The following is a 25866-nucleotide window of genomic DNA, read 5'->3' as shown; positions in this document are numbered from 1 at the left end:
ATGTAATATTTGAAGTTTCCCTGATGTCCATCCTCTTCATTGTTCCCTCTCTTTCTCCCCTCTACTCTCTCTCTGCCTGCTCCCCCTCTGATGGCCTCCCCCCTGTCCTCCTCCAGCTGAGTGAGGTGGAGGTGAACGGGCAGATCGAGCAGGTGTGTGAGCAGGTCTACAGTGCGATGCAGGCCCAGGCCTTGGAGGCTGCCATGGACAGCTTGGAAACCATGGACACCCTGCCAATGCCAGGGTGCTTCAGGATGCGGAGCCACAGTTATGTGCGCGCGATTGACCAGGGCTGTTCGGGGGAGGAGGAAGGAGCGGGAGGGAGGCCGCTGCTCCTGCTGCCATCCTCCCCACCACGCACATCCGCCACCACCGTCAGGACCATCCAGAGCAGCACAGGTAGGGCAATTAGGCAGGAGTGGACGTTCAGTCATTTTTCATGCAAGGGTTCACATGGAGATAAACTCTATAGTTCTGGGTACGCTTGACGAAATCACAAGATTATCACGATATTGCTTGTCCAGGACAACGGTCCTCATCTGTCCACGGTAACAGAACGATATTCAGTTATGCAATGCCTGTTATGAATTAATGCTATATTATGTATTATATATACAGCACGTGACCATTAACGTACACTGGGCATGCGCGTGACTGTGTAAACAGGAAGTGGATTGCTTGCTTCGTTAAACAAAAATACGACAGAGTAATAAAGTAGTCTTTAATAATGAAAGGTTGTATTTGATACTTAAGATCTTCCTCGATAAACTCAAACAGACACAGTTCGTGGAAAGTTTTAGAAGTTTTATTTTTCAGACGTAGTTACAGCGCTGCGGGTCTCTCTCTCTCTCTCTCTCCCTCTCTCACATCAACTTTACATTAACATCAACACTTACACGTAAACGTTTACTAGATTATGGTCCATAAATGTGGTCAACACACGTCTCTCACTCGTTTCCTCTGTGTTGTTGTTGTCTGTTCTCACTCATATCATCATACTTGGCAATAAACAGTTTAGTCTAATCTCATTCTATCGGTCTCTACCCAAAGCTCATGACCATAAGTGAGGATCGGAACGTAGATGGACTGGTTAACTGAGAGCGGTCTGGTACAACACACGCAGCACTGCTGACACAGCACCAAACCGCCTGTCCATCTCACGCTCTATTTTCCCCTCACCCGTGAACAAGACCTCAAGAGTCTTGAACTCCCATTTTTAGGGCAGTGACTCACTCCCAACCTTGAGGGCACAATCCACCCTTTTCTGGCAGGAAACAATGGTCTCAGACTTCGAGGTACTGACTCTCATCCCAACTGCTTCACACTCTGCTGCAAACCGCCCCAGTGCGTTCTGAAAGTCACGGTCTAATGATTTTGTTTTCAATGCCACATTTTATTCATAATGCCAAAATCTAAAGTCACTGTCCGGGCTCCATATGAATACCTAAGCAACAGTACTGCCATGTTCTACACACAGCTGCATTCATTTTAAATGGAACTGTTTATAGTGTGCATTAAGTTTTACTGCTGGCTTATAACTGACTAACTTACAGTTGGAGGCGGCACAACAGCTGACATTGACCTGACATTGATACCGGTGGTCATGCAGGCAAGCTGAGCTTATGGCATTTGGCCAAGTTGGAAATAAATGCATCTGAGCAGTGGAGAGGCCGGGAAGTGTAGCTGTTACAGATGTCCACGGTACAAGGTCATGTCCCATACTGGGAGACTCTTGCAGGTCAGGTCAAGGTTTTGCATCATGTAATGCTTGATAGTGTAGTTTTCCATAAAAGTTATGCTTGTCATCTATTTGAAGTCACCAAGTTTACTCCCCCTTGTGTGAGATTCAGGCAAATGTTTTCGGAGACTGCTGAGGGCTGATGAGAAGAGAAGCAATGTGATACTAAAAGTACCTGGGCTTAAGGAAATCAGGAGAAGGGGACAAGTTCAGCTGCAGTCAAGAGCTTAGTATACCCTATCTTGTTCAGGGACCAGGTCCCACACATTTGGCTCCGGCAACACTGAAATTTTATGATGCCAAATTGAAACATACATGTGCAATGCCCGTTGGGAGCTTGTTCCCAATTGGAACGGGCCAATTGCGCGGCTCCCGGTATTGCTGCTTGCAGTGTTGGCGGAGGCCATGCCCCTTTGGGGGCTTATTTATTCGGAGTGCCTGCCCGTTTGGAAGGGCTGCCCGTTTGGAGCCAGCTGATTACTTTGCCCCCAGAAGTGCTGCTTATGTCGTTGACGAGAACCACTCATCTCTTGTTGTCTCCAGGGGAAGTGAAGAACAGTTTGGTTGTCATGTTAGTATATCCAGCATTCTGCAGCCAAAGTGATCTGCAGTCAGTGATCGTCAGCCTGTGCTGATTACATGCTCACCTCAGTCTACAGAGCTTTGAACTCTCACCAGTGTTGCTACATAGCTTGTTATGTCCAAATTGCACCAACCTCAACACTGCACATCCTTGGTTTCCCCTACAATACACTCGCCAAGTGTGAAGTAGATCAGATGAATGGTTCTCTATGCGAAGGACAGGACCCACAAACAAACAGACAGACAGGCAGAGATCCCTTGCTTTAAAGTTAGATTCTCATTTCAGATATCATTTTGATCAAGTTGAATCAGTTGAGCTGTGTCGCCCAGTGCATGGACACCTTTGGAGGAGTTCTCAAATTGACAGCCAATCCAATCCTTTGCTATGGTCCTCAACTGATGCTGACTGAAGTGGCATCACTTCACACAGCTCCCTTTGGGGACACAAAAGGCTTCATAATACTTTATTCACATACAGTATGCAGTGGTACTCCCCAACACCTTTTGATAAAGACCAGAATAAACCTGAGCCTATCCTTTGACTTGTAATCAAGCAGCCGGGCAGTTTCTCAACACATTACATGTCAGTCTTAGAAGCTGACTTCCACCAGCAAGAAGCTCCTTTTTCAAATGAGTCCCCGGTGAGCCTATAACACAATGCTGATGCATCAGAAACCAAGTGATGAGCTGCCCTGATCCTGTCCAAAAGCAACCTAAACATTCTGCTGAAACACTTGAATTACGACAGGCCAGCTCTGTCTGGGGACGAATGGAGGCATAGGAGACCGGCTCACCACTGTGTAAGACTGATTTAACAGAGACAGGAAGGAGGAGGCTTTTCTCCCTGCAAATTTAAATTTACAGGGTAAAAACCTCCCTCTATGAGGATTATCCTCATTGTGACGAAGGACGACCTCAGACGGGTTTCGGAGAAGCAGCGGAGCAGGAACCGCACTACGCCCGTTGCGGAAGAGGACGGCAGTCAGCTGCTCGCGGACTAATATTAACGGCGTGAAGGAAGTGAAAAGGCTTGAACGAGCTAGGCGGCGCGAAATGACGGCCGTGTCTGTAAATAGATTAGTTCATGTTGCTGTTCGGTGTTTGACTCTCAAGACTGTGTGCGTGCAAACAACCAGGAAGTAGATGTAAAGTTTGGTGTTCGTCTAATGTAGTTATAAGTGTTATATTGTGTCATTTGCACGCAAGCTATTCTGATAGTTAGTAGCTCGTTCCTTGTTTGCTAATTGGTGGCTGTAGGAGTCCCGGACCTGTTTATCACGGCCTGTATTCTGTCCCTGTATGTCCTAATTAGAAACCAATGTTGGATAGAGGTATTTACTAATTATTATTTCATGTATGTCTGGTTCAGAACCACACACAATTGCTTGTTTGACGATTGTCAGTAAACCTCTCAAAAGGAACATCTTGTCTGGAGTGCATTCTGAACGATGCCCCCGGGTGGCAACAACGTTTAATGAACCACAGTAAAAATATACAGTCCTTTCCCAGTCAATACAACAAATGGTTGTATCGCCACAGAGAGCCCCCTCTCTTTCACAGACGTCTGAGCCCCCTCAGCAGCACGTCGTGCAGGCTGATAACACGTACCGCCCTCTCTCATTCCCCTCACTCAAGCTAGCAGTCACACTCTGCCTCCAGTGGATAATGATGACTGGCCACCACCCCCTGTAACAGAAGATGTTATTTACCAGCCACAACCACCACCACAGGACCTTGTGTCAGAGCTCACAATGCCGCTGAGAGACATGTGGACGAGACGTCAGGTGCAGTCTTTCTGTGGCCCAGAGCCAGTTTATCCTGTTTCCCGGATGCATACACCAGAGTATTGTGAACCTTATACCCGACCAAGGAGGGAGTCACTGCCCAGCAAGCCGTTACCCTCCCACCACAATGAGACTGTGTACCGCGGTCCTACGCCCAAAATCCCTGTATTCACTAAAGGAGATCCTATGGAGTTTGCTCGGCTTAAGGTTGCCCTGGAGAACCTGCTGCCTGAGGATGCTACAGAGCGCTTTAAATATCAGATCCTGGTGGACCACCTGAAGTATGAGGAGGCACTGCTCATAGCGGACTCCTACACCAACTCGTTGCAGCCCTACACTGACACGATGGCCTCATTGAAAACTATGGCCAGCCGCACCAGTTAGCTCTCAGAAAAATCGCTGACCTGATGGATGCCCCGAACATCGCACGTGGAGACACCTGTGGGTTCAAGAAGTTTGCACTGCGATTGAGAGCACTAGTTGGTATGTTAGATCAGCTTGGGGACAGTGGACATACTGAGCTTCACTGTGCGTCACATGTGACACGGCTGTTGTCCAAGCTGCCTCAGGATATGCGTGCTGAGTTCAAGAGGTTCATGTACCCGATGCGTGTTACCATCCCCAACCTCTTCCACTTTTCAGACTGGCTTGACTATGAGCTGAAGATTCAAGAGACTGTGTACGATTCACTGTACAGAGAGGATAAGAGCAAATCAGGACCACGGCCAGAGAATTACTGCGACAGGAGCAAGAGTGGCAGGAGCACCAGCATCCTGCACACCACAGACCAGCCTGAGAGCTCACCAGCAGCAGTGAAGCCACCCCTAAGTGCCAAGCAGCCAGATAGGACGCCATACTGCCACTACTGCTTAAACACGCAGCACTTTCTCGACCAGTGTGTAAGCTTTGCACAGCTGACAGTGGAACAAAAAACAGCCTGGATCAAGATCAACAAAAGATGCTGGAGATGCGGCCGCTCGCACCAGGCTGCACAGTGCCGCCTGAAATTTACGTGTCAGAAGTGTAAGGGGAAGCATCTGCAAGTTCTGCACGATGTGAATATAAAACCTGCAGCTGAGAATACGTCCTGCCTTGTCAGCACAACCAATGACGTACTGTACTTGGACAGACTGTCCGGGTGCAGCCAAGTCCTACTCAAAGTAAGTAAGGTGTTGCTGAGCAAGGGTGAGCACACCTTAGAGACACATGCCATCCTGGATGATGGGTCGGAGCGGACCATTCTCCTTCCAGCAGCTGCGCAGAGACTTAAGCTATCTGGTGAGCAAGAGGATTTGGTTCTCAGAACTGTTCGGCAGGATGTCAGGCTTCTGCAGGGCGCTGCTGTGTCTTTCTCCATCTCCCCAGCCGACCAGCCACAGAAGTCCTTCAAGATACACAGAGCATTTACTGCTGATCAACTGGGTCTGGCTGAGCACACATACCCAATAAATGCGCTTTTGAAGAAACACAAACACCTAAGAGGCCTTCCTCTCCAGGCACTAGACAGAGTGCAACCTCTGTTGTTAATAGGGCCAGACTACCCCCACCTCATCACTCCAGTAGAGCCGGTGCGTCTAGGACCGCCAGGCGGGCCAGCGGCAGTGAAGACAAGGTTGGGCTGGACGCTTCAGGGACCAACCAAGCACATCGAGCAGCAGTCAACAGCACAACAATGTCTAAACATATCCACCCTCTCACCTGAGTCTGAGCTTCTGCAGAGTGTAGAGAGATTGTGGCAGCTAGATGTCCTTCCCTACAGGAGTGAGAAGCTTTCCACAAGATCCAGGCAGGATCAGGAAGCAGTCCAACTGTTGGAGGCAAAGACCATACGAGTAGACATCGATGGGATCCAGCGCTACGCCACTCCCCTCCTCAGGGTGAAGAACATGCCACAGCTCCAGACATGTAAGGGGGCTGTGTTAGCCAACCTCCGCAGCACGGAGAGACGCTTGTTACGAGACCTGCAAAGAGCAGCCGCTTACTGCACAGAGATCAGAAAGCTGGAAAAAGCAGGCTATGCAGTGAAAGTGCCAGAGAAGGAGCTTAGCGAAGCAGACGAGTCCTGGTTCATACCACATCACATGGTAAGCCACAACGAAAAAAACAGGATTGTTTTCAATTGCTCTTTTGCGTATAAGGGAGACAACCTCAATGAGCTGCTGCCGCCTGGCCCCACTTTAAGTTCCAGTCTGCTAGGGGTACTGCTGCGATTCAGAGAGCACACCATTGCTGTCAGTAGTGATATCAAGGGCATGTTTCACCAGGTGAGGCTGCTCCCTGAGGACAAGCATTTGCTATGCTTCTTGTGGCGCGACCTGAAGACAGAGGAACCACCAAGTATCTACACATGGCAAGTCCTTCCGTTTGGCACCACCTGCAGTCCCTGCTGTGCAACTTTCGCATTGCAGAAACATGTATTTGAGCACAGTCAGCCAGGGGAGGATGTCCGTATCGCCATAGAAAGGTCCTTCTATGTAGACAACCTCCTGCAGAGTCTCTCCTCTGTTGAAGAAGCCCGAAGCCTAGTTGACAAACTGACATCATTGCTGGCTACAGGTGGATTTGAACTACGCCAGTGGGCCAGTAACACCCCTGAGGTCATTAGCCACCTGCCCAGAGAAGCCAGATCCGAAAACAGTGAGTTGTGGCTCAACGAGTCAGGCACGGACCCACAAGAGCTCGCCCTGGGACTCTGCTGGCTCTGCAATTCAGACACCTTGAGATATAAATATCAGATGCTGGATAGACCCAAACCCACCATGAGATATATGTACCGGGTTCTGGCACGCCTGTACGACCCACTGGGCTTTATTGTCCCCTTCACGACGCGGGCTAAGATCCTTGTGCAGCAACTATGGGGAAAGCAAAGAGATTGGGACGACCCGTCACTGCCTGATGATGTGCTGAAGCCATGGCTGACATGGGAGGAGGAGTTGCAGCATCTGTCTCAGATTTCACTGTCTCGCTGCTATCTGGGCCCTGAGATGGACACTCCAAACCTCCAGCGAGACCTGCACATCTTTGCTGATGCTTCAGAGAGAGCTTCTGGCTCAGTGGCCTACATGCGTGCAGAGAACGCACATGGCCGTGTGGAAGTGTCTTTCCTAACTGCCAGATCCAGGGTGTCTCCAAAGAAACAGCAATCAGTGCCGAGATTAGAGCTCTGTGCTGCACTGACAGGTGCCCAATTGGCCACACTACTGCAAAGAGAGCTGACTGTGAACATCCGCGACATCATCTTCTGGACAGATTCCACAACAGTCCTCACTTGGCTCCAGTCAGACTCCTGCAGATACAAAGTGTTCGTAGGAACAAGAGTGGCTGAGATCCAGGCGCTGACGGATGTCCGGGCCTGGAGGTACGTGGACTCTGTCAACAACCCAGCTGATGACCTCACGCGAGGGAAGACACTGTTGGAACTGGCTGGTAAAAGTAGGTGGAGCCAGGGCCCTGATTTCTTGCAGCAGTCACCTGAATTCTGGCCCACACAGCCAGCCTCAGGAGAGACAGTGAATTCTGTTTAACTGCGAAAACCTACCATCAGCTGCTTCACCATGACTGCTCATAATCCTCTGCTACCAGATGCCAACCAGTTCACCTCCTTCAGAGCACTGACAGAGGCGTTTGCACAGTCCCGCCATGGGTCGGCAGTAGACCAAGACAGTCTTCCTGCAGAAGATTACCAGAAAGCAGAAAGAGAAGTTTTGAGACAAGCCCAGCAGGACAGTTTCCCTGAGGAGTTCAACCTCTTGCGTGCCGGTAAGCCAGTATCTGCCAACAGTAGGCTGCTCTCCCTAGCCCCGGAGTATGATGAGACTGTGGGTCTCATCCGCGTTGGAGGACTACTCCGCCTCAGCGACCAGTTAGAGCCAGATGCCATCCACTCAGTGGTACTGGACTCTCGGCATAAAGTGACCCAGCTCATCATTCAGGACTTAGACAAGGACCTCCATCATCCTGGATCAGAGCGCCTCTTTGCAGAGCTGCGCCGCAAATACTGGATTCTGCATGGCCGTGAAGCTGTGAAACGCCATCAGTACTCCTGCCCGGATTGCCAGAGGTGGAGAGCCACTCCAGTGGTGCCCAAGATGGCAGACCTCCCTCAGTCCAGACTGAGGCTGCTGAAGCCCCCATTTTACTCCACAGGCACAGACTGTTTTGGGCCCTTCACAGTGAAGGTTGGCCATCGCCATGAGAAGAGATGGGGCATACTGTTTAAGTGCCTGACAACACGGGCTGTGCACCTAGATGTTTTGTCTAGCATGGACACTGAATCCTTTTTGATGGCTCTCCGCCGCTTTATTGCACGAAGAGGCAAACCAGCAGAGCTTCGCTCTGACCAGGGCACTAATTTCAAAGGAGGAGAGAGAGAACTAGATGAGGCATTCAAAACCATGCACCCCACACTCCAAGCTCATCTGGCTAAACACCAGATCAAGTTTCAGTTCAACCCCCCAGGTGCACCACACTTTGGAGGTGTCTGGGAGAGAGAAGTGAGATCAGTGAAAGCTGCGCTCTACGCCACCATTCAGACCCAAACTGTCCCAGAAGAGGTCCTACGGACAGTACTGATTGAAGTAGACGGGATTTTAAACTCCAAACCACTAGGTTACGTGTCAACAGATGTGGCGGATGTTGACCCAGTCACCCCCAATTTGCTTCTCATGGGGCGGCTTGACCCCTCACTACCACAGGCTGTGTATGCTGAGTCAGAGCTCCTCAGTCGCTGACGTTGGAGACACACTCAGGTGTTAGCTGACCAGTTTTGGACACATTTCATCCGACGCTACCTTCCGACTCTTCAGACCCGGTCTAAGTGGCATAAGGACCCTGCACAGCTGCAACTGGGAACCATAGTCATGGTGGTGGATCACCAGTTGCCAAGAGCTCACTGGCCATTAGGTCACGTAACTGTAGTCATCCCAGGAACAGACGGGAGAGTCCGGACGGCAGTTGTTCAGATCAAGGGCAAGACCTATACCAGACCAGTCGCTCGCCTTGTCACCCTGCCTACCATCCCAGACACTGATCCGGTTAGTCCTTCTTTGAGTTGCAAATTAGTTGAGACAAATTTGGGGGCGGCTGTGACGAAGGACGACCTCAGACGGGTTTCGGAGAAGCAGCGGAGCAGGAACCGCACTACGCCCGTTGCGGAAGAGGACGGCAGTCAGCTGCTCGCGGACTAATATTAACGGCGTGAAGGAAGTGAAAAGGCTTGAACGAGCTAGGCGGCGCGAAATGCCGGCCGTGTCTGTAAATAGATTCGTTTATGTTGCTGTTCGGAGTTTGACTCTCAAGACTGTGTGCGTGCAAACAACCAGTAAGTAGATGTAAAGTTTGGTGTTCGTCTAATGTAGTTATATTGTGTCATTTGCACGGCAAGCTATTCTGATAGTTAGTAGCTCGTTCCTTGTTTGCTAATTGGTGGCTGTAGGAGTCCCGGACCTGTTTATCACGGCCTGTATTCTGTCCCTGTATGTCCTAATTAGAAACCAATGTTGGATAGAGGTATTTACTAATTATTATTTCATGTATGTCTGGTTCAGAACCACACACAATTGCTTGTTTGACGATTGTCAGTAAACCTCTCAAAAGGAACATCTTGTCTGGAGTGCATTCTGAACGATGCCCCCTGGTGGCCACAACTTTTAATGAACCACAGTAAAAATATACAGTCCTTTACCAGTCAATAAAACACTCATATTCCTTGTTTGGCCCTTAGGCCCCCTTCCAGCCAACACACAAAGTTTGTGTCTGTATTACAGAGATGGAGGAGGTGATGGGCGATGACAACTTTGATTTATTTGTAACAACATAGAAGAGTTCGGGGTGATTATAGTACACCTGTCACGGTTTAGGCTTTGCCCCCCTGTGTCTGTCTCCGTGTGTGTGTTTCCCTTGATTGCACTCATCCTACTCACCTGCCTAGTCCACCCAGCTGCCTTCAATCTTCTCATCACCCCACACATATATACTCCCCTGCTTTCCCTGTTCTGGTTGTCAGATCGTCCTTGTTCGTTCCCCTGTCTGGTCCAGTTTCGTGTCTCCCTCGTGTTTGCTCGGTGCTCCAGCATTTGCTCCTGGTTTGTACCTTTGCTTTTCTCCTTCAGAGTCGCTTTCAGTTTTTGTTTCGGACTTTTTAAGTAAAAATACCTTATTTCTAGTGATGGCGAGATGAAGCCTCATGAGGCCTCGCAACACTTCAGCCAATTGGTTCGAGAAAGGGTTCATTACTCGATGCTTCATGTGCACACGATACCACCTACTGGCCAAGTGTATAATCACAGGCAGCTGTATCTGAACCACATAATGTGATGCATTGAATTGTTGTGTCTGTTATGGCTGTTGGGAATGAAGGAATTACAAAAATGTATGACCAAATAATTTCTGTACATAAATGATCACATATGTGCATAATAAAATATTTTTATATATTTTTTGAATGTATTCTGTGTGTGAATTTTCCCAAAATGGGAGTATCATATGATATGGCAGGTTGTGTTATGATGTTATTATGTCACTTTAGGAAAATGGCATGGGCTTAAGCAGGCAGAGGACAGTGAAAGTGCTTGTGGAACTAGGAAGAGGGGACTTAATATGCTTGTGGAACTTGGACAGTGATGTACAGGACACGGGACATTTGATTCATATTTATTCAGAAATAACAGTTTCTCAACAGTGTTTGGTTTTAAACTATTCCTTTTTTTTGACACGACCTCTCCGGCCTTTGAAAACACCCTTTCACAGGGTACAGAAGATGCTGGCGTGCACAAAAACGCAAGAGCAAGTCTATATCAATTTGCATACAGGAATTTTTGCTTCTCCCAGTACTCCAGAGGCTTTTCCAGCCTGCTTATATTTGGCTCGGAAAGGTAGCGCTGGACCTCCACAGTGGCATCTGCTGTTACATTGTGAGTCTTCCGTGCCTCCATGACGCTGGTGTCTAAACGATGCCACAGTTTGCTACCTAAGAGGAAACCACAGATCATGTTATTAAGTGTTCCCACACAGGGGAAATCCTCCTCTTCCTAGCTGGCTCCATCACCTATCCTTCTCTCCTGACTCTCCTAACTCTCCAAACTATCTCTCTCTCTCTAAACTCTCCAAACTATATAAACGCTATCCAAACTATCTCTCTCTCTCCAAACTATCCAAACTCTCAACTGACCGCAACTCTCCACCAACAACCCACATTTTGAATGGAGCCTGAGTGGTTTATATTGCTGTCGAACCTCTCGGCAAACTCTGAACCACTTCCCGAAGCAGTCACGTGGTACAGCCGGGCAGCGAGGCTTCGGACGTCATCATTTTTGGCTCCTCCCCTACATGAAGCAAGCCTCGATACGCGCTTCAAGGAAACGCCCCCTCCATTACTCGACACGCTTCGAAGCGTCGGCACATCTCGTAACATCACTACTTATTTCCAACTTCACCTCGTCTCCAGTGTCTGCGCTTGAGTCTCAGATCTGCCCCTCGGACGTGACAACACCAACGCTACCTCATAACCTATTTGCAACAGCAAATAAAGCTCTAGCGTAAGTTCAGTCAGGAAGACTATACTCTCGTATGCTTAGGTTTGTAGTTTATTTCTCAAAAATCTGTCATTCACTCCTCACGCATGCTCACTCATTATTTCCTTGCTGTCATTGTTAGAGGCTGTCAATCATGATATCAGCTCCGTGTTCATTCCACTTCAAGCCGCTCATCAATGAAGGTAAAGACCTTATTCAGCATGTTGCACCCGGACTGTCTTCTCAATCAGATAAATATGGTCAGGCTGCTTCGTCAGTAGTTTTAGGCATTGTGCAAACCGTAACATTGTTTCATTCTTTTGGTGTTCTGATGTTCAACGGGAGAACTATTACCATAAATTCTGTACTAGCGGCGGGCCTCAATTAGCCTGCCTCTACTACAAGGGTATCTATAAGGCTCGTTTTGAAGCAGGGACTTTGCCATCCATGGATCCATAGCACTAGCGTGGCAAAAAAGGTCAGACTTTTGACGTTTGCTCTTTTCAGTAGTGACTGTTAAAGGGTTAATATTTCTGGATGACAGAGGGAGCGAGACAGTGTTATGTTGCTGCATATGGTTTTTCCCGCTGTTTTTTTTTTGTCTTGCCAGCTGGACATTGATATTTAGATATATCAGCAGCTAGCTACGTAGCTAACATGGTGCTTTATGTTCGCCTCAGGCTGCATGCTATTTATGAACATGCAGGCATGAATAAATGCCATTTCACATCTATATTTGGATCTCCTGGAGCTGTTGGCTAAATAAGAAGCATGAACACAGATAAGAAATATGTAGATGAAAAACATGAAATTGCTGTGTTCCACTGCAGCATGGTGGAAGAAAGAAATGGGTGTATTGTATTGTAGGTGGTGTGCATGCTTATAGTGACAGGTCCACCAGTGGGCCTGCAGAGGACAGACTCCAGTTTCAAAGCAAGAGTAGTCCAACATGTCTGTTTCCAAGCTTTTTCAAGAGCTTCCAACCACATATCAGGGACTTCATCAGCAGATAGAGCCAGATTCATGTCAGGAGTGAATTTTGACGCTTTTATGAGTCTTAAAAAAGGCTAACAAGTAGCTAATTGAGACTACAAAACAGTGTTTTATAAACTCTCGCTCATGTGGCCATGGTGTAGTTCCTTTATAGCCTAACGTTAGCTTTTTCCTTCTGCTGATTGCGTTCCCGCTTCGGAAAACATAAAAGTGGTGTTCATTTGTCACGGTTATCTTGCTGAACTAAATGTTTAAGTGGCATAAATGTTTGTTTTCCACAGAGCTTATTTTCTGCAATAATCCAAAATCCACTGGAAAAATCACATTGACTTTTGTTGAGAGAACCAGTGCGATGCTAACTTCCGGGGCTGGTCTACACTCTATTGCAAGCCTGACGAAACGTTAGCGAGTGTCCGGTCCAGAGAGCTAGCGTGACATGTTGGGCGGTGACAATCCCAATATCTGCTGCCTCTGTGGAGCGGACATTTTCAGCCTCAAACCCATTAAAACTTATTCAAGAAATACAACTGGGGAGGCTCGACTGTCTTCACTGGCGTCCATGAATGGAGAAGGACTTCTTACTGGAACTAAAACACACGGATGTACTGAACAACCGTGAGATTAAACTCTTTGTGAAGAAAGAAAGGAGGAAGAACAGCTAAATAGTGAACAGCAGCTCTGGTAAGTTAAATGCAGTATCTTTAATTGTCATAAATATTATTTATCTCATTATTTAATATGCTTGTTTATATTATATATTATTATTTGTACAACTTGTTTTTGTTAAGATGGATTTTCATTTGGTTTTATATGTGATAGGAACTATTATGTCCAATGTTGCGCTGGGGACACATTTTTGTTGCACAGCAACAAGAAGACGCGCAAAGTATTAAAGTGTTAAGTTTAAGTGGTTCAGTGATCTACTTTGAAGGTTCATGTGTTTTCAAGTGGACTCATTTTCCCTCTCTGTGTTGACAGACTAATAAATCCGTCAGTAACAAGAACTATGGAGTCGTGTGTTTCCTGGAGGGAGTGATAGGAGAGTTACTGCTCTGTTCATTTGTCTCTGGTGTCGTCTTCATGATATGGGTAATATTGTGCCCTCTATGAATAATATGCTCTTGAGTGTGTGGCGGAATGCGTGTTTTAGCTGAATTGATTTTGACTTTATGCATTGTTCGTTAATGCCGCCGCATCCCGTCATGCAGGTATTCATGTGTCTGCACTCATAGTGTATTTGTAGGTGTGCGTGTGCGTGTGTGGTCTGCTGTCTGATTGTGAGGTCAGGCTGATCTGATATCAGCTCTTTCACCTGCAGTTTCTCCGCAAAAGTTATCCTCTCAAACGGGTCTTGGAGGAGGAGTGCTCGCGCTGGCGCTCGCCTGTAGAGACTAGTCCTGACGAAAAAGCGCAATTTGGGGGATACAGATTCTGCCCCAAGCTGAATCTATTTGAGGACGCTGATTGGCTAAATTGTATGTCACACATTTACATCTTTAAGTCTAGGGTCCCCTATTTCGGAGACCCTCTGTGTAGACAGACATGTGTACACTGTGTATACTCTGTGTATAATTCACTTTTGCGAAACGAATAAATGAATAAAAATACCTGTGTAACAAAGAGATTCTGGGCAAAACAACCATGGGAGCCATTTTACACACTGCAAAACACAATTATACATGAACTAAGATCATATCTAGAAGAATACTACAAGTTTTACCACAAAACCACATTTTTCTGGGCAAAAAACTGCAGTACAATATTCTTTGTTTTGGTCTCTGATGAGAAAGCACGGAGCGATTTTGGCAGATTGTCGTTTTCGAAGTTACTCTCTTTCAAACCGTTCAAAAGTTATGGGGGTTCATACCAATATCAGCCACAGGTCACGACAAAAAATATTGGGTAAAACAACTTACGTTTTATGGACGAAAAACGGATCTATTCCAGCGGATTGTGGCACAGCTGTGTCCCCCATGTTGTGATGTGTGTTTGTGAGTGATATCACTGCGCTGGTTTACTGAATGAGGAAATGGCACCCGAAACTGTGCTGGACCAATCCATTTAGGGGGGTGGGGTTCGCCCAGCATTTTCAGATTTTTAGTCAGTAAACAGACAATGAGATTGTTAAACACCCCCGCATGGCTCCCGTTGGACTAGCCCACATCGAAAAAGGTGTTTTTGTGCAGATCAGCCAAACACAGCCGAATCTAGGAGTCAGACACAAATTATGATTCATATATTTTTATGATTGACAGATATGACATTCATAACTGCTCAAAATTATTCCAAATGGTGTCAAACTGCTTTATTAGAATTATTGAACACTCTTAGTGATAAGAAAATTTTATATATAGTTCATATTTAGTTATACAGTATATCAAATCATAATACAGCAATGCAACTGCTGGTTCTGAAAATCAAAATTTAGCTTGAATCAGACCATTTATGCTGGCCTGCTTCACTCAAAGTAAAATATGTTGTGGGGACATGTAAAACGTGTTCTGTCTGTGGCATAATTTTAGGCCAACGCAGGCATTATGTGAAAAAATTTAAAGATTCCTTTACAAACAATCCGTTTTTGTGTTCAACTTACCTGCCGTCCAGTGTCGAGCCTTGTGTTTTCACCTGCACGAAGAAGCCTTCCAGTTAGTTCCTCGGAGATCGGAGAGAGCGTAACTACAGGTTCCCGGCTCCGGTTCGTCAGCCAGTAACCACTTCCGGTCACCGGGTCCCAGCTCTCCCTCGCCACCGCAGCCCAGGCCACCAGCACTCGCCCGCTCCGGCACCTTCTCCCAAGGATCGGGATGAACCCATGCAGTTGGGACAGTTCCATCTGTCTCAGGGAGAGAGGGAGCGACGAATCCGTTCAGGAGCCTGCCTCTACTGCGGCGAGTCGGGTCACCGTATCCCTGTCTGTCCAGTGCGACCAAAAGAGAGGGCTCGCCAGTAAGAGTGGGAATACTGGCGAGCGACTCCACCCGACTTCCCCGTTCCAAGTCCCATCTCACACTACCAGCTAAGTTATGCCTGCCGTCCGGTGCTCTACCAGTCTTGGCCCTCATCGACTCTGGAGCAGAACAGAGTTTTTGGACTCCTCCTTGGCCTTCGCTCATGGGATTCTCTTGGAGGATTTGGAATGCCCTCTTCAGGCGACCGCCCTGGATGGAAGTCATTTGACCAATGTCACGCACCGGACTTGCCCTGTTACCCTGCTTGTATCAGGAAACCACCAACACGAGATCTGTTTTTACATCTTCTCTACGCCTCTGGTTCTGGGCCATCCTTGGCTCCTGGACCACAACCCACAGATAGACTGGGCAGGAAACAGAATCATCCGTTGTAGCCCTAGATGTCTTTCGAGGTGCCTCAAGTCCGCCATTCCCCAGCAGACCTCTTCTCTCCACACCCCTACAACCGGAACTGATCTCACCTCGGTCCCCTTGGAGTATGCAGATCTCAGCGAGGCATTCAACAAGGAACGAGCCCTTTCCCTGCCACCCCACCGACCCTACGATTGCGCCATAGAACTATTCCCCGGTGCCACCCTGCCCTTCAGCCGACTATACAACCTTTCCCGAGTGGAACGCGAGGTGATGGAGACCTATATCAGACTCCCTCGCTGCTGGAATTATCCGCCCATCATCCTCCGCGGTGGGAGCGGGGTTTTTCTTTGTGGCCAAGAAGGACAAGAGTCTCCGTCCTTGCATCGACTACCGAGGGTTAAACCAGATCACCACCCGGAACAAGTATCCGCTACCCCTACTCAACTCTGCTTTTGAATCCCTACCCGGAGCCACGATTTTCACCAAGCTAGACCTCCACAATGCCTACCACTTGGTTCGGATATGGGGGGGGACGAGTGGAAGACTGCTTTCAACACTCCCCTGGGACATTTAAAGTACCTGGTCATGCCATTCGGACTTACCAATGCACCAGCCGTTTTCCAGGCTTTGGTGAATGATGTGCTCCGGGATTTTCTCAACCAGTTTGTTTGTCTACATCGACGACATTCTGATTTACTCCTCGAACCTACAAGAACATTGCCACCATGTTAGTCAGGTCCTTCAGCGCTTACTGGAGAACCAACTCTTCATCAAGGCCGAGAAATATGAATTCCATGTCACCTCCGTACAGTTTCTTTGTTTCATCATTGAGGGTCAGATTCGCAAGGACCCGGAGAAGGTTAGGGCGGTCACAGAGTGGCCGGTCCCCTCTAACCAGAAGAAGCTCAAACAGTTCCTTGGGTTTGCAAACTTCTACCACCGGTTCATTCGGCCCTACAGTCAGACGGCGTCACCCCTAACCAGACTCACCTCCTCTAGGGTGGATTTTTCCTGGTCCCCCAAGGCCAACCGAGCATTTAACATCCTCAAGGAACGATTCACATCAGCCCCCATCCTAGTGCAGCCGGATGAAAGCCGCCAGTTTGTGGTCGAGGTGGACGTCTCCGACACCGAAGTAGGAGCAGTATTGTCACAATGCTCAACCACTGACTCTAAGCTCCGCCCGTGTGTTTTTTTTCTCTCGCCGCCTTTCCCCGGCCTAGCGGAACTATGATGTGGGCAACCGGGAGTTACTGGCCGTCAAGCTGGCTCTGGAGGAATGGAGACATTGGTTGGAAGGGTCAGTCCACCCGTTCATTGTGTGGACCGACCACCGAAATCTTGAATACATCCATTCTGCCCGGCGACTGAACTCCCGCCAAGCCCGCTGGTCTGTTCTTTGCCAGTTTCCACTTCACTATCACCTACCGCCCAGGGAGTAAGAACATCAAGACCGACGCCCTCTCTCGTCAGTTTTCCCAGCTCTAGACACGATTGTTCCACCCGCCTGTGTCCTAGGGGTTCTCACCTGGGCGATAGAGTCTGCAGTGCGGGAGGCTCAGCAGACCCAGCCAGACCCAGGAGGTGGTCCTCCAGGGCGCCTGTTCGTTCCCCTTTCCGTCCATTCCCGGGTCCTACAATGGGCTCATGACTCCTGACTCTCCGGCTACCCTGGGATAAGACGTACAATCAACTGGCTCCGGCGCTCCTTCTGGTGGCCATCTTTGGACAATGACACCCGAGCTTACGTCTTAGCCTGTACCACCTGTGCGCGCAACAAAGCCTCGCACAGACCCCCTGTCAGACTATTACGACCTCTGCCGGTTCCCCACAGGCCTTGGTCGCATATGGCATTGGACTTTGTCACCGGATTTCCCCCCTCCGAGAGCAACACGGTCATCCTGATAATTGTGGACCAGTTTTCCAAGGCGGCTCACTTTATTCCCCTTCCCAAGCTCCCGTCGGCCCGCGAGACCGCAGACGTGTTGGTTCAACATGTCTTTAGACCACGGCATCCCTATGGATATTGTTTCTGATTGGGGTCCTCAGTTCTCCTCCCAAGTTTGGAAGGCGTTCTGCCGCAGCCTCTGTGCCACTGCTAGCCTCTCCTCCGGCTTTCACCCCCAGACCAATGGGCAGACCGAGAGGCTTAACCAGGAGCTAGAAGCCATGCTCCGATGTGTAGCGGCGGCAAATCCATCTTCCTGGAGTAGTCACTTGGCCTGGATAGAGTACGCACACAACAGCCATACCAACAGGTCTGGCTTTCCACCAAGGACATACCCCTACGCACTGAATCCAAGAAGCTCTCTCCCAGATTCATTGGCCCGTTCCTCATCGTCTCTGTTATCAACCCGGTCACGGTCAAGCTCAAGCTCCCGCAATCCATGAGGATCCACCCTGTTTTCCATGTGTCTCTTCTCAAACCCGTTCACTCCAGTCCACTGAACCCTCCGGCCGAACCCCCTCCACCCCCCCCCCCCCCCCATCGAAGGCGGTCCGGTTTACACAGTCGACAGTGATGTCCTGGATGTCTGCCGACGAGGTAGGGGTTACCAGTACCTTGGTGATTGGGTGTGGAGGAACGATGCTGGGTTCCTCTCTCCCAGATTATGGATCCAGAGCTACTCCGCACATACCATCGCCTGCACCCCAATAAGCCTGGTGGTTCGCTGGGAGGCTCCCATTGAGGGTGGGGGGGGGGGGGGGTACTGTGAGGATTTATGTCTAACTCTGCTGTATTTCCCTCAGTAGTGTCCTCCTACGAATCCCGCCCACTGCTGCGCCTCTCTCCGCAGGCACAGCTGTGCCTCATCTCCTGTGATCACCTCCAGCTGACATAAATACTCCTGTCACGCTCATCCCAGTTGTCAGTCCGTCCGTTTACCAACCTGGTTTCCCATCCCGCGAGTTGTCCGTTTTTTCACGCTGTGAGATTCCTTTACTAACAATCCATTTGTGTTCAACTTACCTGCCGTCCAGTGTCGAGCCTCGGGTTTTCACCTGCACGAAGAAGCCTTCCAGTTAGTTCCTCGGAGATCAGCTGTGTAGTCTTGGCGTCCCTGTGTCGAGCCTCGGGTATCACACAGACGTTCCAGCCTGCCTGCCAGACACTTTCCGGCTAGGATCAGAGAGGAGCGCGAGGATGCGCCTCAGTGTTTGACGTGACTGTTTGCTTAGTCAGTCGCTCAGAGGATTTAGCCACTTTCCGGCTTGGACCAGTGCGGAGCGCATAGAGACGCCTCCTTTTTGACTATCTATTTCCTGTCTTTTCCTCTGCCTGAGAGAAATAAAGAATATTGGTTTTTGAAATAGAATTCTGCTGTCCTGAGTCTACATTTGGGTCCATGAACGCACCACATCATAACAGGAACCTTTTCAATTTGAGCTGTGCTATAAGTGTATCAGTTGTTAACCAGTAACATATACACAATATTTACACAATTGAACACATCTGACAAGTGTTACCAGTATTCTAGCATCAAAATTATTAAAATAGACCTTGTAGTTAGAGTTCTGGACTCTCTTGAGCATGGGTATGCAATTTTCGAGCAGAGGCCTAAAAATAGGGCTGGTGTTTAAGAGATCAGCAATTGGCTAAACTGCTTCATAGACCCGCCTCCTGTGGGCCATTTCTCCAGCGCCCCAGAGCAGCTGAGACATGCAGAGAGGACGAGCAGGGAGCATATATTTTGCGTAGATATATTTTACACATATTACTGGGTGCATTCCATATTTCAAAAACACAAATATTGACAATATGTATAATTTATTACTATTTTAATTTTTTTGGCTCAAGGGGGGGACTCTATTGACCAGCCGCCACTGGCCTTCACGCGGCTCGGAACACTGACATTTCTGAGCTAGAAGCTGACAGCGTTAATAACGGCAACATTGCTGACAGAGCTAACAGCTTTTATCTGGGGGACAACCAGAGGTTATCCCAGCAGGCAGGAATCCCATTCATAGCACTGGATCTGGTTTTAATAAGTCTTATGGTATCATTTAGAGATTGTTATCCATTTTAATCTACTTGAGTCTAGTTCCACTGAGATGACCGGCAGAAGATATTGGCAGAGTTTAGAAGACTTCTGCACTACAAATATCCTATGTCTTGAGTAAGGCAATGTTCTATAACAAATGATGTCAATCTATGGACTGAGCCACTCTGATAAGCAGAGAGGCATAATACAGTCTAGGGCACACTTATGTAGTCCACTAGCTTACTATTTGGGTTGCGTGTATATTATGGGTAACAGAAGGCTGTTCAAAGTAGATGATCACAATGAAAGGTGTCATTAATGAAATCCTCCCAATGATTCAGTTGTTACAGGAAACTTTCTTAAATGTGTAGTGGGAAAAGTGACAAAAGTAACAGCTGGGCAGGAAGCAAGTGTAACACCCGTCCCATGTAGCTATATAATATTATGTGAATCTGCTAGGTTGTAGTAGTACTATGGGCGGGGTCCTGGGTAAAGTTTTAATCGTAATGGCGCGATTACCTGTTCTTATACATGAATATACTTATTCTTACAACTTTTGTTCCTCTATTATGAAAACTAAAATAACTGGCGGTGCCTCCAATAGAATTAAGTAAATAAAAGGTCTCTGCCTCTTAAGTCCTTTTATCTTGTGTTTTAAGTGTATTTTACCCCTTTTAACCAGCTCTTATCAAAACATGAATGTGATTGACTAACACATCAAATATACTTCAAGGGCATTAGAAAAACAGTTTGGCATTTATTACATGCGGTCATCAATACACTGTGCACTCACAGTCCCACACACACACACAATCAGAATAATCTGAAAAACCCTCGTTGCAGGCCTGAGTCGTGGTTTGGGAGCGAAGAGGCCTAAAAACTGTGATGGCCGCTTCACTTGTTCACACAAGCAATAAACAAAAAAGCACGTGCACTTTTGTCAGTACTCACGAATCCAAGGCATATTCAGAGGGGAAAGTGAGGGGAAGCTGGGTAATGGATGGCAGGTAGGGCGCAGAAGAAACAGCAGCAACAGTCTACAGCAGCTCACGGACACGTGGGAAACAGTTCCCCATAGTGGTCCCAAGGAGCTTTCCCGATCCTCACTTACAGTCGCAAACGTCCATCTCCTGAATCAGATAAATCAGCTAAGCAACAAGTCCATACACTACTTCATGGCGATTTAGTAATAGCTTGTTTTAACAATTAGTTTCAAATGCACAGCTAACAGTGTGACAGCAAAGCTAACAATTATTATGCTCATGCTAACGGCTACTCGCGATTAGCAACACCACTTGTTTTACACTAACATTTAGTCACAGTATAGCAAACAATACACAAACTCATATTTACCTCTTGTAGATCACAACAGTTCAAACATAGGATAACTGGTCGTCAGCCATTAAGTTATGAACCTTATTGATCTCTTACTGTTCAGTTACTGTTCAGTTACTGTTCAGTTAGAATTCGCTTCTGCCCCTCTAACACACTGAGCCCGGCCACACACGACTAAGCCCCACCCCTCTACCTGAGAATGGGCTTGGATTGGCTGATAGTTTCAGGACAAGCCAATTAAACAAAGACAAAACAAAGATTGACATATGATACTGCTATACAAGTTAGGTTGTTAGGGGGGGACAAAAGTGCTGAATCATGTACATATATCAATCAAACTATGCTCATTTGCATGAACTGTATCCTTTGAACTGTAAAGATTATGAGTCTCTTATTGATATAAATTTGTATCCACCCATATCTATTTTTATCCATACTTTTAACTTGGTTTTTAGAAAACTATTTACATCCTGATGTCTCAAATCATTTTTAGCCAGGGCTACACCAGCAAGAAGAGTGTCTGCGTTGTAGCAATGCAGAAAGTCAGGGTTACACAGGTCTGGTAAACTCACCGCTTTCTATCTCCACAGACACTTGTTTTTTCATCTTCCAACTTGTAGTCTTCAGCCCACACAGCTGCCTCTGGAGACACAAACGGCTTATACAACTTGTTTCACATCGGCAGTAGTACTCCCCGACACCTGGAGACACACTTTGATGTGTAAAATCAGTGGAGTTCCACTTCGAGCTGGAACTTTATCCTAAAATGCATAGTTTTGCGTTTAAAAATACAAAACACAACTTTTTATCTGTCAGGAATGATTCCAATAATTAAAGTTACAGCTGAACAAACAAATTCTCCAACCAAAACAACTACACAGATTGTCAAATCAACCTATATAAGCGTATAAACTGACGCTCCTATCACTAACCTCCTCAGCGTAGGTAAAGCTGATGCCCTAGTGACTAGGGCATCAGCTTTACCTACGCTGAGGAGGTTATGTTTTCGATTCAGTTAGTTTGCTTATCAGCATGACTAAGTACAGTCTGCTCACCCAATTGTTATGAAACTTGGTGCAGCTTTAGCCAAGGAAGAACCCATCAAATTTTGGAACGGATCATAATAACGGGGCGGTTACACAAATGTTTCACTTTTGTTAAAATTGCAAGATAGGAGATTGGAGGTCTGCGCTCTCCAAGTGCTCTTCTAGTTTATTATTGCCTTCCAAGGCACATATTATTGTTCCAAAAAATATTCATAGAATCATTTTCTGAATTTAGAACATCAACATAGCAGCAAACAACTATTTGCTATTTTATCATAAAAGTACCTGAGCAGAGAATGCATGTTCCTCTTCCTGCTAAATGCAAAAGTCTCTCTTTAGAGTAAGAGTTTGGTTTGTCCTTTCTGGACTACTGTAGAAACATGCCAGTACAACATGAAGGACTCCATTAGGAGGACTTCTTTATGCTATTAAATCAAAAAAATTCAGGTGAGTATACAGTAATGACAACATAGTTATGAATATTATATTGCTTTCCAGCTCATAGCTCCCTTGAAATGCTACACACTGGTCCTTTAAGAAAAGATATATATTGTTGCTGTGTGATCTGATCTGAACTAACAACATTATTCATAATGAGTCATTATTTGTACAACCACCCTTGCAAGGAAAGCATAAACATTGGTCATTTTTTTGTGTGTGAACAAATGTTCCAGAGCATCACATTAGAGTCACACAATCAAAGTAGCAACCTTGTTAAACCTTGTTTAGATCAGAGCTAATGAGAACACATTAAGAAATGGAGGTCACAGTTGGGCCTGTCACAATACTTACATCATCAACTCAGTCGAAACGATCAAGGTCATGTCCTTATACCTTTTAATATGTTCGTGACTTCTCGTACGATATGTGGACATGACCTCAATCATGTTTATGTTAGCGATTTATCGTACGATATGTGGACATGACCTCAATCATGTTTATGTTAGTGATTTATCGTACGATATGTGGCCATGACCTCAATCATGTTTATGTTGGTGACTTATTGTACGATATGTGGACATGACCTCAATCATGTTTATGTTAGCGACTTATCGTACGATATGTGGACATGACCTCAATCATGTTTATGTTAACGATTTATCGTACGATATGTGGACATGACCTCAATCATGTTTATGTTAGCGACTTATCATAAGATATGTGGACATGACCTCAATCATGTTTATGTTAGCGACTTCTTGTATGATATGTGGACATGACCTCAATCATGTTTATGTTAGTGACTTATTGTACGATATGTGGACATGACCTCAATCATGTTTATGTTAGCGACTTCTTGTGTGATATGTGGACATGACCTCAATCATGTTTATATTAGCGACTTCTCGTACGATATGTGGACATGACCTCAATCATGTTTATGTTAACGATTTATCGTACGATATGTGGACATGACCTCAATCATGTTTATGTTAGCGACTTATCATAAGATATGTGGACATGACCTCAATCATGTTTATGTTAGCGACTTCTTGTATGATATGTGGACATGACCTCAATCATGTTTATGTTAGTGACTTATTGTACGATATGTGGACATGACCTCAATCATGTTTATGTTAGCGACTTCTTGTATGATATGTGGACATGACCTCAATCATGTTTATGTTAGTGACTTATTGTACGATATGTGGACATGACCTCAATCATGTTTATGTTAGCGACTTCTTGTGTGATATGTGGACATGACCTCAATCATGTTTATATTAGCGACTTCTCGTACGATATGTGGACATGACCTCAATCATGTTTATATTAGCGACTTATCGTACGATATGTGGACATGACCTCAATCATGTTTATGTTAGCGATTTATCGTACGATATGTGGACATGACCTCAATCATGTTTATGTTAGCGATTTATCGTACGATATGTGGACATGACCTCAATCATGTTTATGTTAGTGATTTATCGTACGATATGTGGCCATGACCTCAATCATGTTTATGTTGGTGACTTATTGTACGATATGTGGACATGACCTCAATCATGTTTATGTTAGCGACTTATCGTACGATATGTGGACATGACCTCAATCATGTTTATGTTAACGATTTATCGTACGATATGTGGACATGACCTCAATCATGTTTATGTTAGCGACTTATCATAAGATATGTGGACATGACCTCAATCATGTTTATGTTAGCGACTTCTTGTATGATATGTGGACATGACCTCAATCATGTTTATGTTAGTGACTTATTGTACGATATGTGGACATGACCTCAATCATGTTTATGTTAGCGACTTCTTGTGTGATATGTGGACATGACCTCAATCATGTTTATATTAGCGACTTATCGTACGATATGTGGACATGACCTCAATCATGTTTATGTTAGCGATTTATCGTACGATATGTGGACATGACCTCAATTATGTTTATGTTAGCGACTTATTGTACGATATGTGGACATGACCTCAATCATGTTTATGTTAGCGACTTCTTGTATGATATGTGGACATGACCTCAATCATGTTTATATTAGCGACTTATCGTACGATAAGTGGACATGACCTCAATCATGTTTATGTTAGCGATTTATCGTACGATATGTGGACATGACCTCAATTATGTTTATGTTAGCGACTTATTGTACGATATGTGGACATGACCTCAATCATGTTTATGTTAGCGATTTATCGTAAGATATGTGGACATGACCTCAATCATGTTTATGTTAGCGACTTATCGTACGATATGTGGACATGACCTCAATCATGTTTATGTTAACAATTTATCGTACGATATGTGGACATGACCTCAATCATGTTTATGTTAACGATTTATCGTACGATATGTGGACATGACCTCAATCATGTTTGTTAGCGACTTATCGTAAGATATGTGGACATGACCTCAATCATGTTTATGTTAGCGATTTATCGTACGATATATGGACATGACCTTGATCATTTTAAGTTAAGCCAGAATAAACAGCAGGGTTTTCGCCACCATCATGAGACTTGGGCATTGCACAGATACTGTATATAGAATATTTTGATATTTTTTCACATGCCAATTCCAATGTCTGTATATTCGTAGGAATTAAAAGTTTCTTTGAATGGGTGTGCTTTCATTATTATATTATGTTATCATTATATCAGTGGCATAAAATGGTTTTAAAATTATATATTTAAAATTATATTGTTTATCGCAATCATTTCTGGGACAATGATTGGGACAAGTTATCATGACCGGACTAATCACAGTCTGGCTGGATTCAGATCCAATATTATTTGTACATCTAACTGAATGTCATTGCAGTACATTTGCAGTTTCAATTGCTTGCAAGTAAAATGTAACTTGAGCTTGTTTAGAATGGGAAAACCAGACCACCTCCCCCTTTCTCATTTTCTTGTAGTTTCATCTTGCATCACCACCTATAAGAAAACCCCTCCTCCAGTGCCGCCCCGAACATCCACCTGCTCCACAGCCTCCAAGCCCTACATCTCCATCACAGCCCAGAGCAGCACAGAGTCTGCACAGGTACTGCACACGTCTATTACATTACTTCGTCCCTCATGTATTCACATCAACACAT

General features: G+C 46.2%; 1 protein-coding gene across 1 annotated transcript in view; it reads left to right on the top strand.

The window, feature by feature from the left end:
* The window catches only part of dlgap1a (discs, large homolog-associated protein 1a), a gene marked incomplete at both ends in the record, with an annotated part of 97007 nt that overhangs the window by 45296 nt on the left and 25845 nt on the right, over positions 1-25866 (top strand). The window contains 2 exons of the mRNA XM_079284501.1: positions 117-399; positions 25687-25811. Coding sequence (XP_079140627.1) covers positions 117-399; positions 25687-25811 — 408 coding nt within the window. The remainder of the gene's footprint in view (positions 1-116; positions 400-25686; positions 25812-25866) is intronic.

The sequence above is a fragment of the Melanostigma gelatinosum genome, assembly GCF_949748355.1.
Source record: "Melanostigma gelatinosum genome assembly, chromosome: 15".
NCBI classification, from domain to species: domain Eukaryota; kingdom Metazoa; phylum Chordata; class Actinopteri; order Perciformes; family Zoarcidae; genus Melanostigma; species Melanostigma gelatinosum.
Note: the sequence above shows the minus strand (reverse complement) of the source record. Positions and strands in the feature narration are given on the sequence as shown.